Genomic DNA, 15,619 nt, shown 5'->3' with positions numbered 1-15,619 from the left:
AGAGGTTTCTGTTTTAAAAAAAAAAAAAAAATTTTTTTTTTTTTTTTTTTTATGGTTATCAAATGGAAAAGTGAACAAAGGAAAAAGTCCTTTTTGTGTCCCAGCACAATTTGGGCATTTTTGTGGATTCAGAAAATAGGTATTAGTAGCATTTAGATTGTGAAGGAAATGTGACTGATAGCATATGTGGGAGCACAATTTGATATGCTGAGGAAAACTTGGCAGCAGTGATGTCTTTCCAGAAACATTGGGATGGTCAGAACAAATCAATGATTATGACAAAATATTTACAAAATATAGGTGTGGTTTGCTGGTGGAAATACCTCTCTAGGGCTGTTGAGGAGTACAGGAATTGAGACAGTCCAGTTTGCTTTAAAATAGTGTTTTAACCTTTTTTTAATGAATATAATACATCATTATTAACGTCTCTCACTATTGTAGCATCACTGGCTTAAAATAATTATATGTATTCATGACAATAATTTAGGGGTTAGGAAGGGTAGAAAAGGCCATTGCAGAACTCAAATATTTCTTCAGTTGGTTTTGTTTCTAAAAGTGTTAACTTTTTTTTGTATAAATTTGATATTTGTGTTAATGTTTGGAATGTGACTGCATTTTAGTGTTGACAGAGTAATCATGTTTATACAGCGAGACCTGGATCACGGAAATATATTTTATTTTATTTTTTAAAGATTTTATTTATTGATTTGACAGAGAGAGGTAGAGACACAGCGAGAGAGGGAACACAAGCAGGGGGAGTGGGAGAGGGAGAAGCAGGCTTTCCGTGGAGCAGGGAGCCTGATGCGGGGCTCGATCCCAGGACCCTGGGACCATGACCTGAGCCGAAGGCAGACGCTTAACGACTGAGCCACCCAGGCGCCCCTAATTTTTTTTATTTTTAAGAGCTCCAAACAAATCACAATAACAAAAATAACTTTCTGAAAGTACAAAGCAAGGATAAGATATTTTTTCATATACAACTTTTTGGTCTTTTAAATTTTCTTATGCCTCGCTACTGCTCTCTAGTGGCTGAATCCAAAATGCCATTTTGAAACTAGTAATTATTTTTTATGGCAGAAAGGTGATTAAAAAAAAATAGAGCCCGGGTAGACGAACCATGAGAGACGATGGACTCTGAAAAACAAACAGGGTTCTAGAGGGGAGGGGGGTGGGAGGATGGGTTAGCCTGGTGGTGGGTATTGAGGAGGGCACATTCTGCATGGAGCACTGGGTGTTATGCACAAACAATGAATCATGGAACACTTCATCTAAAACTAATGATGTAATGTATGGGGATTAACATAAGAATAAAAAAAAATAGAGCCCTACTATTGTTTTGTAGAAAACTTCCAAATAGTAGTTTAATTTCATTTATAATGAATCCTGTATGGTTTTATAGATTTGAATTTCCATTTCTTTAAAAGAGTAAGATGAAGCTATGATGAGATCTGAACCTAGAACTGGTAACTGAGAGCTAAAGTCAAAACCAGTTAGAACAGACTGCTCAGGCCCTGAAGAATTAAAATCGCAATTGTAAAATGAATATGTATTTTAGATTATCAAGTGTAACTCACTTTAAAAGTAAATAATATGGTTAATGTTTGGTGTCTTGCCATCTGGATCATTTCTCTGTATATGTAAGACATGTATATTTATTTTAAACATAAATTATATAATACTGTCCATACTGTTCTCTGACTCCATTTTTCACGTAAGTGTCATGGGCATTATTTTGTGTCCATATAGTTATGTGCTCTGTATTTATCTGTAGTTGAAAGCATTCAGATAAGTGTTCAAGGATATTTATTAAGGAATATTTGAATTTGCAAAAAAATTATTGCAATTTGTAAATACAGGCTGGAATTGGTTAGGTAATTTCCATTGCATAGATACCACAATTTAATTGTGACTCATCTTTTTGAGTGACCCTTTCCGGAATAATCTTCCAGCAAACCTCTGTATTTACACATACACATGCATATAGTTTAACCATTTAGAAGCATCTGAAATACTTGTAAAAAATTTATGCACCATAAAATAAGAAATTCTTGTGTTTAAAAAAATTACCTAAAAACCGCATTTAGGGGGCGCCTGGGTGGCTCAGTCGATAAGCGTCTGCCTTCGACTCGGGTCATTATCCCAGGGTCCTGGGATCGAGCCCCGCATTGGGCTCCCTGCTCAGTGGGGAGCCTGCTTCTCCCTCTCCCACTCCCCTTGCTTGTGTTCCCTCTCTCACTATGTCTCTCTCTGTCAAATAAATAAATAAAATCTTTAAAAAAAAAACCTGCATTTAGGAAGTTTCTGACAAATTAATGAGAAGTGTTAAGTATAAGTAAATATTTATTTCCACAATGAATATAGTTTTCTAGAAATGGTTTGCTTTTACTATTTTCTTCTTTAAGTATTGTAGTGAGTTTTACCTTTATGAGGTACTAATGATTTGTGGGGCTCTGAGAGTATAAAGTTTGTAAAGCACTTTAGTAATGTTCAGGAAAGGACCTTTGGGTAAGAAATTACAAAACTAGTAGTATAGTCTTCTCTTAGTACCATGTTTCTTATTCTGAATTGCCAACATTTTATTTTTATCTGCCTTGTTTACATTTTTCTCATCAGTGTGTGAGTTCTGTTATCAGTCTCTCAAATAATTTTTATTTGGAACGAATTTGGTTATAACTACTTTTACATTATTATGAATAGTTTTAAATATATACTGAAAGGACTCCTGCTTATGGTAGAATGTGTTTAGTACCCAATCCCAACAAATAAGGTTCAAATATTAAAGGGAAAATGGCATATTTTCTAGGCTATGCCAGTAATGTTAATGTCACAATCAATATTGTTTATAAAAGGAATTTTGTTTATATATATATATACATATATATATATATATGTATATATATATATAAACATTCTGAGTTTGTGTGTGGATGACGTGTTTTCCCAGATTTGACATATGTGCACACCAAAGTCCTGTCCCAGAGCATACAACTTCTTTTTTCTTTTTTTTAAGCCCCTTCATTTGTGTTTCAAGAACATTTTGTCAGTCTGAGTCTAGCAGTGAGGACCAACTTTGCACATAGTTGCTTGCCTGTCTGTTTCCACTATATTGCTTCTGGAGGGATAGATTTTTTTCTTCTTTATATCCTTACCCGTGGCAGTCACTTAGTTTTTCATTTTCTTCTTCTTATCTGATATAGAATCAGTATAATTCTTAGAATCAATTCTGACATGAGTACTAATGTGTGATAATATTTAAAATTTATACATTGCTTTATTCCTAGGGTTATATGCTAATCAGATAAGGTCTTTACATGCTACATTGTTTCATAGTTAACTGTGTGACACAAACTCATGTATTTTCTAGTGTATAGCCCCTGCTGAAGAAAGAGTAAATACGTTTGGCTTTTTTAACGTTAAGCTTCCTGAACTCACGCTGAACTGGAAAATGTGGGGAATCATTGCCTGATTATTCATTTCACTTAATGCCGCAAGGAAAGTTTGTTGCAGAATGAAAGGCACACAGATAACATTAACATACACAGAATTTTAAAAAGTGATTATGTTGAAGCTCAACTTCTTATGTGGAAGAAACATAAGTTTTATAAAATTGTATTATTTTATAAAATATTTTCTAGAAATGTTTTAGTAATGAATTGGCCTCTTATGTTTTGTTAACATTATTTACAGTCTAAGGCAGTGAAAAATAAAGCCAGACTGTAAAATAACATTTTTTTTCTGCCTTGACATATGATATATTCTGCTTATTTCCAGTCAAGAAGAAGAAAGTGAAGATGAAGAAGATACTCAGAGTTCCAAATCAGAAGAACATCATTTGTACTCTAATCCAATCAAAGAAGAAATGACTGAGTCCAAGTTCTCTAAGTACTCTGAAATGAGTGAGGAAAAACGAGCTAAACTTCGTGAAATTGAGGTTAGTATTGCAATGAAGTTGAAACTATACTTCACTGGCTTTCTCTCACTTTTCCACTGACCTAAGCTCCCTCTTGGCATCATTCCTTTGCATGCTGTGTTTTCTGTGCCTGGAAACCTTCATACCAGCTGACTTCCTACAGGCCTCTTAGTTCAAGCATCCCTTCTCTCCTGCTGTCCTTTTCTTAAACTTCTGTATTTGCTTACTTCTCCCTATTTATTTCTCTTGTGATTTTACATGTATTGTGGTGTGTGTTTTATTTTTGTTTTCTTATCTTGCTTGTTTAATGTCTGTATTCCCTACGAGGCTGTGATTCACATGAAGGGAAAGGGCTTTGTCTGTTGTCTGTTCATCATCATAAATCCAGTGTGTGGCACAGAGGAGATCCTCTGAAGATCTTGATTCTTCTAATGAATAGATTACATTTGGCATTATGAAGTCCATAACATTTGAGTGCACATAGTATGTAACAAGGAAAAGTGAGATTCTTTCTGGCACGTTCAAGTTATGTGTACATTTTATTACAGTGGGCTCATTTTAAGTGTATGCATCCTTTTGTGATGGGGAGAGTAGACATTAAGTAGTAACAGTAAGAAGGGGAAAACCTTCTGATAGTCTGAAATCCAGACCATCTCAAGCAAATTTTTTCCTCCCTCAATTCCCTCTCCTTTTTTAATGCCTGTTTTATTACCAAAACTAGTCAGACATATCAGAGAGGGAAGGGTATTGTAATGGGAACCTTCCCCATTCCTTGCCCCAAGGAGATGAAACATTCCCAGTAAACGTTGGTGTAGCAGTCTGCCCAGAGTCTCAAAAGTATATATAAGAGTGCATTTTAAATCTTTATCCATTCATATAACTAACAGTATTTTGCATGCCTACTGTGTGTCAGCACTACTCGTTGTACTACTTTGTAATATCTGCCATAGTCGTTAACTTGTTTCCAGTTCTCTAATCACTGTTGTGCTGGTACAAGTTTTTGTCCAACTCTTTCTTAGAATCACCAAGCCAGAATGTTAACAGGGAAAGTATTTTGGTTTAACCTTAGACAGAATCAGCATACTGTCTATTGTAAGTGAAGAGAAGAGATTTTCAGAGTTAACATGTTGATTCATTTTTCCTGGGATGTATTTATTTATATACATTCTCTATAAATTTTTTAGGGGCAAAAATGTATCAGTGAATATACTCTACCTGTGGATTTTTTCCAAGCTGCCCATGCCCATTCTTAACTCTCAGAACTCTTCCCAAGCTTACCGAACTCTGCCTTCCTGGAGTTGAATAAAAATATATTTTCTTTTTTTTTTAAGATTTTATTTATTTGACAGAGTCACAGCGAGAGAGGGAACACAAGCAGGGGGAGTAGGAGAGGGAGAAGCAGGCTTCCCCTGGAGCAGGGAGCCCGATGCGGGGCTCGATCCCAGGACTCTGGGATCATGACCTGAGCCGAAGGCAGACGCTTAACAACTGAGCCACCCAGGCGCCCCATTATAGTTTTTCTTTTTGAAAGCTCTTCTCTTCCCCAAATACATCGTAATAAAGATGTCTATAGCTGAACATTTTTTAAGTTTTTATTTAAGTTCCAGTTAGATAACACATAGTGTAATATTAGTTTCAGGTGTACAATACAGTGATTCAGCACTTCCATACAACAGCTGGTGCTCATCACAAGTGCACTCCTTAATCCCCATCACCTATTTCACCCATCCCCCCACTTCCACCTCTCCTCTGGTAACTGTCAGTTTGTCAGTTTGTTCTCTATGGTTAAGAGTCTGTTTCTTGGTTTGTCTGTCTCCTCCCCCTTCCACCCCCCTTGTTCATTTGTTTTGTTTCTTAGATTCCACATATGAGTGAAATCATATGGTATTTGTCTTTCTTTGACTGGTTTGACTTATGTAACTGAACATTTTTTAGCATGGGATTAATAAAAACCGAAGAATATGTATTATAAAATACAGACTTTCACAAAGCACTTAGAAAACATGCAGGCATAGGGTATTACTGGTGTTGGCTGGAAGGAAGTTCTTAATCTTTCAGATATACTGCTTAGAGCCTGGCCTATGCTGGAGTTGTCTTTTCCTATTCTGTTGGCATCCCCACTTCTACCAAGAAGGGTTGGAGGTGTGGAACACATGGGTTGGTTGGGGTGGTGGTGGTGTGTCTTCTATGTTGTTGGAGCAGAAAGATCCCTTTTTTGCCCTGACCCCTGAGGAAAGAGTGGATAGTTGAGTGGGAAGGTGATACTTGCCACTGTCCCAGGGCAACAGGGAGATAGCTAGCTGGCAAATAAGCCAGTACATGGTGCTGCTCTCATTTGAGTTGGGATCCTTTGCCACCTGTTTTCTGGGTGCCCTGGACTTGTGCTTGCACCTGAGTTAGGTCACATGAGCAGGAACTATAAGGATTTTATAATAATTTTTATTTTTTTATTATTTATTTATTTATTTATTTTTAAAGATTTTATTTATTTATTTAAGAGAGAGAGAGAATGAGAGTCAGAGAGCACGAGAGGGAAGAGGGTCAGAGGGAGAAGCAGACCCCCAGCTGAGCAGGGAGCCCGACGTGAGACTCGATCCCAGGACTCCAGGATCATGACCTGAGCCGAAGGCAGTTGCTTTACCAACTGAGCCACCCAGGCGCCCTAGGATTTTATAATGATTTTTTAAAAGATTCTCTTAGGAACGCCTTTCTTTCTCCAAAGTAACACTGGGCAGCGCTTAACTCTTAAGCTGATTTGCCATGAATGCATTCTGTAGAACAGAGTCACTTTAGTCATAGGAGGCTTCACACAGTGGTGAAGTGAGACATTTACATTTCTTTCCCTTTTCCCCTCTCTCTTACCCTTATGTCTTCTGTGTTTTGAAATGTAGTCCTCATTAAAACAACAATGCAAAGAGTTTTTAAGAGTTTTGAAAGAGGCAAGAACCTCAAATCTCTGATTATAAATGACCTGGTTATAGAAGTGGAATTAGGTAGAAAAAGGGCAAAAGTTGGCGAAAGTATGAGAAATGGTCATGAAGTCAAAAAACAGTGAAAATAACACTTTGAATGGAAGAAGGTTTTTGTAACTTGTTCCCATTCTGTTGGTTGGAAAGCCTCATTTGTAGCGAGGGGGGGAAAAAACCTAAAACAAATGAGGTCTTGTTTCCAAATACAAATAAAACATTTATAGTAGCATTTAGTCCATTTAAAGGACATATCAGTGCTCAATAAAAATAGGTTAAGATGTTTGCATATACAATAATTCCATTAGGCAAGACTGTTTTCTTTCCCTCTTTGAGTGAAATAAGGTATACAGGTTTGGCACTGCAACCCAGTGGATCCATATGTGCTTTCTACCTCCACTTCCAACATTATCTGAATCTTCATGCATTTCACCTTACCTGTTCTCCCTTTGTTCCATAAAGATGTATATATATCTTTATATAGTAAGTATTTTATATTATATTTACATATGTAACATAAATGTACTTATAAATGTATATGTATTAATATATGATGCATATTAACATAAAATACTTAAAATATATAATGTATACACAAACAATGCAGAATTGAATAATTTTGTACAAATAGTTTTGTGCTCATATGGATAAATTACAAGAAATGGAATCGGAAGTTTTTCTAATCTTTTTTTTATTAGTATATACTCTTAGTATATTTCTACTATGATTTAACCTTTTCTTGATGTTCAGTGATTGCACTGTACTGTAAATAGAGTGAAACCTTCAAACTCTGTTGCTCTGTGTTTTTGGTCCTGTGTGAACTGTAAAGAATGCTGCTTAAAAAAAAAATTATGGTTACTTGTGTTCTGCCTGCTGTCCTATCTTGTTGGAAGTAGGTTGCATTTAGCAACCTTGCCTTTCACATTTGGGGAGCCAGATAGCAAATTCATTATCATTGAGATAATAAGTAGATTCTTAAGGGCATGAACTATAGTTCATGAGTCATCTCACGTGGCTGTGCAGAGAGCATGTGGGCCCACGCGCGATCACTTGAATTCTTCGTGATTGGACTCGTCTAACAAGTGGCCTTCAGATAAGGGAGCTTTATGTTGATGTTACATTTTGACTGAGTCCTAATCAGTTACTACTTTGCTATGTTCCTTTTTTTTCCTTTTTACACACTTTTTCAAAGAAAAAAATTTTTTACAGGAGCAAAGCACTGCTTGAAAAACTATAGTGATGAAAAGATTTATTTTTAAAATGTCTTATTTCACAGCTCAAAGTTATGAAGTTTCAGGATGAATTGGAATCTGGAAAAAGACCTAAAAAACCAGGCCAGAGCTTTCAGGAGCAAGTAGAACACTACAGAGATAAACTTCTTCAACGAGTAAGGAATGAGTGTATTCAATAATACGCGTTTTCCAAAGTTATTTGTTTGACTACCTAGAATATTGGTGTATTGGTATACTTAAAGAAAAGTATGTCTCAGATTACACCCTTTCATGTGTAAATGCTGAATACTGGTAGACAATTGGGAACATTTGAAATTTGATGTTTTGCAATTATTTCAACTTGGAAAAGGGTCTTAGGGCAACAGCACACTTTTTTATTCTGGATATGCTACCTATGGACTAGAAAATCTGCTAAGACCATGCTTTCAAAACTGGAAGACCTTCTGTGAAGCTTCAACATTTGTGACAATGAAACACCAGCAACCCTCAGAAGTGGCACAAAGACAAAGATGGAGTTAGTTGGGAAGTTCATTTAGGGCTCCTTTTCCACTGTTTCCAAAGAAGGACACCAAGTGGTAGACTATCTCATCAGTGAATTCTAAGCCTCGTATTCTTTATGCATAAAAAATATGTAGCGATATACAGAGAATTTTAGAACACATGTTAATTTTTGGAAGAACCCAGGAATTTTATTGGGACTGCTATTAATTTTTACCTGTATCTTGACTGTCATTACAAAAATGACTACACACACACACACACACACATTATATATAGAGAGAGAGAGAGAGAAATAAGAACATGCTGGAACAGAAGTTAGAGTCTCTAAAAGCTGTTAATGGCATAGTACTGGTGACGGGAGCAGCAGTATAGTCAGATAGCTTTGGCGCTGCACAGACCTGTGCGTTCCTGGTGCCGCCCTTCGCTCTCTTCTGGGCGAATCACTGGATCCTGCTTTGCTTCGTGAAACTGGGTCGATAGTCCCAATTTTGCAGGATTGGGAGATAATAGCTACTGTTACTCTTTTATTGGATTAAATTGTTTAAAATATTTTGAGTATTTTAACTAGTTTGATTCCTATAAAATTATCAATCAGGAAAATATATCCTACAGATCACCAGAGGAAGATGGTGTCCTCTGCATTACATTTTAAATCTATACTCTATATGTTGTATTTCAAAAAAAGAAAAATGAGATTTTAAAAAAGATGTATCTGTACTCCATAAGTCCCTTTGGAGTTGGTGGCAGGTATCTGATCTGCATGGAAGACTACACTTTGAGATACTCACTGGTCCTGATGGTTGTAATGCATGTAGTATCATTTTAATCTCTTTGCATTCCATGATTGTAACTGGAGAGGAGGATGTGTTTCTTGAAGGTATATACTGAGGGTCAGGAGATTCATCACCTCACAGGCCATCACCTCATTTTAAATAAGCTTATTGGAACATAGCCATGTGCCTTCACTTACGTATTATCGATAGTGGCTTTTGGACTATTGTGACAGAGTTGAATCCTGGGACAGAGACTGTATGTGGCCCACAGAATGGAAAATATTTATTGTCTGGTTGTTTACAGAACATTTCTGTTTGTAACTTCTGGTATAGGCTTTTTATCAGCTACCAGATAGCTTTCTTGATGAATACAAATCAGAGAAATTAAATTCCTGTTAATGAAGAGCTAAGTTGGCTTAGTGGGTTCATTTTCTGTAGCCACTCCCTTAAGTATATTATCAACAGAAATAATTTCAAGTGAGAAGTGGCGATTGTAGCAGTGGGAATAAGTAGATAGGTCATCTTTCTGGTTTATGTAATTGTATAGTCATGTAGTCAGTTTGTACTTTTATAAATTAGGATGTAAAATTTCCAATAAAAATGGTACTTGTTACTAGTAAGATTTTCTGATGGACGATTATTATGAATAACTATTTTTCCTTTTCAGCCTTGTGCTTTGGAGAGAGCTCTCTTTAGATTAAATCCACTTGCTGTAGAATCGCTACTATTTTATTGTAGTTTAAGATAGGCCAGTGTATTGTTGGCTTTTTCCTTTTTTTAAAGTGGAGGGACAGAGGAAGTAGTTAAGAGCCCTGGCTCTACAGCCTGGACTCCAGTCCTGACTTCACCATCCAGTGTGACTGTGAGCATAGTACTTAACCTTTCTGAGTCTCATTTTTCATCTCTTGAATGAGGATAATAGTAGTATTCCTAAGGAATATTTGAAGTATTACATGCAATGGTATATGGAAAGTTGTTTAGTAATTATTTGGTCTATGGTACGGACTTAGTAACTGGTATTACTATTATCACTCAGTATAAGTAGAAGAAATAACTAGGTTTCCTGGAAGAGTAGGTATTTTTTTTTAAAAATGGCATTATACGTAGTGATTTAAAAATTAAAATATTGTTGCATAAATGAGATTAACCTAGATAGGTATTTTTTAATGACTAAATATTTTTTCTTTAAAAAAATAAAACAGGAAAAAGAGAAGGAATTAGAAAGAGAACGAGAAAGAGATAAAAAGGATAAAGAAAAATTGGAATCTCGATCTAAAGACAAGAAGGAAAAAGATGAATGTACTCCAACAAGGAAAGAAAGGTATACATTTCTCATTTAAATGCCTATACTGCTTTTTGAACACTAAATCAAAAACTAATGTGTACTATATGTTGGCTAACTCAGGTAGTAATAGTACTAATAATAGTAATAATAAAAGATAAAAAATAAATGACATTACTGTGTGCCACCCCCCCAAATAAAGTTTTGGAATGTTTCATTTTGTAATGTTTTCATCACTGATGCCAACAAACTTGAAAAGTATTTTTTCATGATAAACATGTTTGGCTCTTGCCTGTAGGAGGCAGAATTAACTGAGAAATGGGGCAGTTAGTTGGCACTTGGCTTAGTTAATTGGGACATCATCCCATTGCATGGTTCAAATGGTACCTTAGCCTTAGTTAAGTGCAAGAATTCAGTTACCATATTAGGTATCAAACCTAAGGTTTAAATAACTAAACAGGCTTGCTACATCTTCCTTGTTGCCTTTGGTATAAGCTTTTCTTCTCTGCTGAGACTGCTGCCTTTGTAAATTTGAGTCTCCCATTCCTGTCTAAAAGGAGTTTGTGTACATAGGCCATAGGGACTCACTCCTCACTTTAAGTCTTCATTCTAATCAAAATCATTTCTCTCTTAGTTTTTATTTTACTTTCACAGTTCCTAAGTCTCTCATTTAATAGAGAAAATTGCTTTAGTTAACGAAGATTTTCCTAATATCCAAGTGAATGCAAATAAAAAAAATTCTGGCTTAGTTACTCTACAGGTAATTACAAATAACATAGGTATACTAATTGGTTAAATGCTAAATTTACCACTTGTTTGTCTTGTATTTATTATTTTGATATACTTTCAGATTTATAGAAAAGTTGCAAAGATAGTATAAAAAATTCCCAGATATCCTCCACCCACATTCTCCAAATGTTGAAATATTTCTACTTTTGCTTAATTTTTTCCCCCTTCCTTTGCCCTCCTCCCAACCATTTAAGAGTAACTCGCCAACATGATGCCCCATTTTCTTATATAAGCACAATAAAAGTTTCAAGATTGGAGGATTAACATTAAATACTGTTACCTAACCAGAGACCTTAATGAGATTTTATCCATTGTCCCGATCTCTTACAGCAAAAGAAAATCCAATTTAGTTGACTTCAGTTTTTGTTTTGATCAACCTATCTTTAAGACTTTCTTGTTCTTTATAAAGGGCTTTGAATGTTGTTGGAAAATAACATTAACAAGGTTAGTGAAAATAAAGTTAGTGTAAACTGATAGGAATTAATAGCTGATTCAGTAGAAGGAAAATGAATACCTGATCCTTTGCTCACTTATGGAATATTTTGGGGGCTTTGTTCCGTAGGAAAAGGCGACACAGCACATCCCCTAGCCCATCTCGCAGTAGCAGTGGTAGACGAGTGAAATCCCCTTCACCCAAATCGGAGCGATCAGAGCGTTCAGAAAGATCTCATAAAGAGAGCTCACGATCCAGGTCATCTCACAAAGATTCTCCTAGAGATGTTAGCAAAAAGGCCAAAAGGTAAATGCAAGTTATTTTTTTGTAATATTTCAAATGCCAGTTTCCTTGTCATTTCACCAGCTTTTGAAAATAATTTGGCTGGCAACCATTTTTTAAAGGGCTTTAGAAAACCAGAGAAGTATACTTTCATTTTAGATGATTCCTTCCCACCTCCCCACCCTAGTCTCCTCATGACTAAAGCACAAGAAGGCTTCCAACAAGTAAAGACCAGCCAAGAATTTTAAACATTATATCCAGTGTTTTCTGTGGACTAGGGGTAGCTGCTTTACTTTTCATTCTGTTCTTCAGTTTCTATAAAATATTCTTTGATTTTGTCAAGGCTGAAAGGAGAATACTTTACCCCCTCCCTCCTGCCCCTGCATCTTATTAGCAAGTTCTTGGGTAGAGATTTGTGGAAATAAATACCATTCTTCAGTGGGTAATTTAAATGTGTGTTATATACTTTTTTTCCTTGTAGTTCCAGAAAAGTGGTTAAGAAATGTTTTATTCATCTGGTGTTACATAGTGGAATTTTCCTGAGAACTAAAACTGCTTTATATCCTAAAAATTTATTTTTGTGACCATTTTTAGTAAAATTTTTATAAAAGATAAGTTTTTTCCTTTTCTAAATGGCACTTGCATATATATAAAGTGTATTTATTTGTTTTGGTAATCTTCATGAACTGCACTTACAGAATTATGGTATCTTAAATGATTCCCTTGAATGATATGCAGTAGTTGGTGCTTTTTCCTTCAAGAAGATAGGTTGTAACACTTTTTCAAAAATTTTGTGAATGATCTTAGATGCCATTTTGAACTTTATCTTGCAGATTTAGAGGTTCAGACTAAGGGATCTATCAGTAACCTGGGGAACTTGTTAAAATTGCAAATTCCCAGTCCCTGCTTCTTGGGATTTTGATTAAATAGAGCAGTGGTAGGGCTCAGGAATCAGTCTTTTTAAGCAAGCACACCGCTCATAATCATTGATGCAGTGCACAGAAGGTGCAAAATTACGTGTGTGTGTGTGTAAAGTAGGCAAAATACGAATTTGGGAAGTTTACAGCCTTTTTTATTTCTGACTTTCATTGTGCTCTGTTAAAGATCATTTTAGGTAATTGAAGGATGGTCCATTTTGATCATATGAGTGCTTTGATAAATTGTTTGTTTGTTTCCTCAGATCACCATCTGGTTCGAGGACACCTAAAAGGTCTAGGCGATCACGGTCTAGATCCCCTAAAAAGTCAGGGAAGAAATCCAGATCCCAGTCCCGATCTCCACACAGGTCTCATAAAAAGTCAAAGAAAAACAAACACTGACATAAATTTTTAAGATGCTGTCACTTATTGGAAATGCAATTTTGTTTTGTGCCTGAATGGTCTGTTTTTTTAAAAAAAGAAAACAACAAAAAATCAAATGAAAGAGCATTCCTGGATTTTTTGTTTTTTTTTTTGTTTGTGAATGCATGTGTAAACTCATGAGTAACTGCATCTGTAGACCTGTCATTGTTTTATATTGTATAAATTACTTTCGTTGTGGCTGTTTCTCAAGATGAAATTTTTATTGTGCTAATGAATTTCATCAGAAATGTGTATAATGGATCTGCTGGCAGTAGTAGTATTTTGTTTTAGGATGTTGTGACTTAGCAAAAATAATACAGATGTCTTCCCCCCTTTTGTAGCTTTGACAATTTGAATTAGATTTCAAATAAAATCTGAACAGAAAACTATAATGTTGTTTTTTTGCCCTATTGGTGACATCAAGTCCCTTAAAGTTCTACCAAGTGAGTTTAGCACTTCTGTTGTTTCTTATACTTAATGCACTTTATAAGCTCCACTGGTCAAGTAGCTAAAGTTTTATATTTACTAAGATGACTATCAAAATTAAGGGACCTAAGACTCCTATTTGGTAGGTTTGCCAACCAACTTCTTCGATGAGGTTATCTTGGGTAATACTAGTCCCCAAAGATCAAAAGACTAGGGAAAGGTGGCATGGTCTTTTTTGTTAATGGAATGCCTGGCTAAAATATTTTTTCTTTTATCAAAGAAGCAATATGATTTCAGTGTACTCAGCTTGTATGTCCTGAGCAACTGCTTTTTTTTAGGGACAAATTAAATCTCCATCTTTTGATTTCATCTTCTATCATGAAAGAAGTTTATTTATAAAATAAATTTTCTAACAAGAGTTGGCCATAGAAGTTTTTTGTATGATAATTGCCCTTTTATAGCCCCCTGTAGGTTATCTTTCAAACATTGGTATCAGTATATTTCTGCAGAGTTCTTTTTAAAGCACCTTAGGTTTTTGTTTTTTGTTTTGTTTTTAGAATTGAGTTTTAGGTTTATCTTTAAGTAAAGCTTAAAAGTAAAATAGTTTTCAGGAAACTTAACATCTGGTAGTTTGTAAATTCAAGGTGCAAAAAGTTGATTTAAACGATTTGCCTAGTTAAAGTCTGTTATACAATGGGAATAAAATTGTTGCGGTATGAGGAAGAAATAAGGAAACTTGTATAATGTTGATCATAATATTGCTATCAGTATAATGTAATAAAGGGTTATGTAGACTTGAATGGACACTACTATTTGTGAATCTTTCAGTTTTTCTGGACACTTTATGCAGTGGTTTGATGGTTTTTGTTTTTGTTTTTCCCTTAATAGAGAGCATAGAAAACCATTCTAATATGGATTGTTTTGAGTTACCTTTTTAAAACTATATTTTCAAGTTTTATTTAATGCTGCCTAGTTACAAATAAAATAAGCTGTACTGATGATTTGGGGAGTAGGTATATTAGCTGGCAGTGAGGTGTGCTATTTCCAAACTGGGCAAACCTATAGCATCTTTACAAATGAGCCAGTCCGATTATTTGACTTAATGGTTCTTACCAACATGCAATATTTCTTGAAAGTTATTCCCTTATTGTTCACTCTTTTGTTTGTCCATAATGTTAGGGGATGTTAATTCCTAAATGTTGCTCAGAATAATTAAACATGAACATTTGGTGCTGGTTTCTAAAAACCTACAGATACAGCCATTTTTAAAAACCTACAGATATAGCCATTTTTAAAGTAACGTGTTTTTTCTCCCCTGTTCATTGCCTGGGGGGGAGGGAATTTTATATATTACTTTTTTTGCAAAAATAACAGTAATGTTGAGTTCCTGGTGATTTGGGCATTCCATCATTATTTGGTATCTAGTATAGGCTTAGAAATAATTGGACAGGAAATGGTTTTTGCAGTCAAATTACAAGGAATGCTTATTTCCCTCTCTTTAAAAAATAATATCCTGAAGAAGGAGGAGTGAGTAGAAATTGTTAGGTCAGTTTGGGGTTCTTATTTGTATTTTTCCTACTGCAGTGGAATTTAGCAGTTCTTTTAATGTGGATCCACATACAACAAATATCTTATGGAGGGTAAGACTGGCTTCCTTTTGGGTGGGTGGGTGGGGATTGCTTAGG

The 15,619-nt window shown here is 35.3% G+C and overlaps 1 protein-coding gene across 3 annotated transcripts in view; it reads left to right on the top strand.

Moving 5' to 3' along the window:
• LOC110570819 (U2 snRNP associated SURP domain containing) overlaps nt 1-15,407 on the top strand; it is a 55,603-nt gene extending 40,196 nt beyond the window's left edge. For all 3 annotated transcript variants that reach the window (XM_044920331.1, XM_021678861.2, XM_021678862.2), the window contains 5 exons: nt 3,772-3,931; nt 8,153-8,263; nt 10,585-10,703; nt 12,016-12,192; nt 13,349-15,407. In XM_044920331.1, coding sequence (XP_044776266.1) covers nt 3,772-3,931; nt 8,153-8,263; nt 10,585-10,703; nt 12,016-12,192; nt 13,349-13,487 — 706 coding nt within the window. In that variant the 3' untranslated portion in view covers nt 13,488-15,407. The remainder of the gene's footprint in view (nt 1-3,771; nt 3,932-8,152; nt 8,264-10,584; nt 10,704-12,015; nt 12,193-13,348) is intronic.
• Nucleotides 15,408-15,619: the final 212 nt, after the last annotated feature.

The sequence above is a fragment of the Neomonachus schauinslandi genome, chromosome 1 (assembly GCF_002201575.2).
Source record: "Neomonachus schauinslandi chromosome 1, ASM220157v2, whole genome shotgun sequence".
NCBI lineage: Eukaryota > Metazoa > Chordata > Mammalia > Carnivora > Phocidae > Neomonachus > Neomonachus schauinslandi.
Note: the sequence above shows the minus strand (reverse complement) of the source record. Positions and strands in the feature narration are given on the sequence as shown.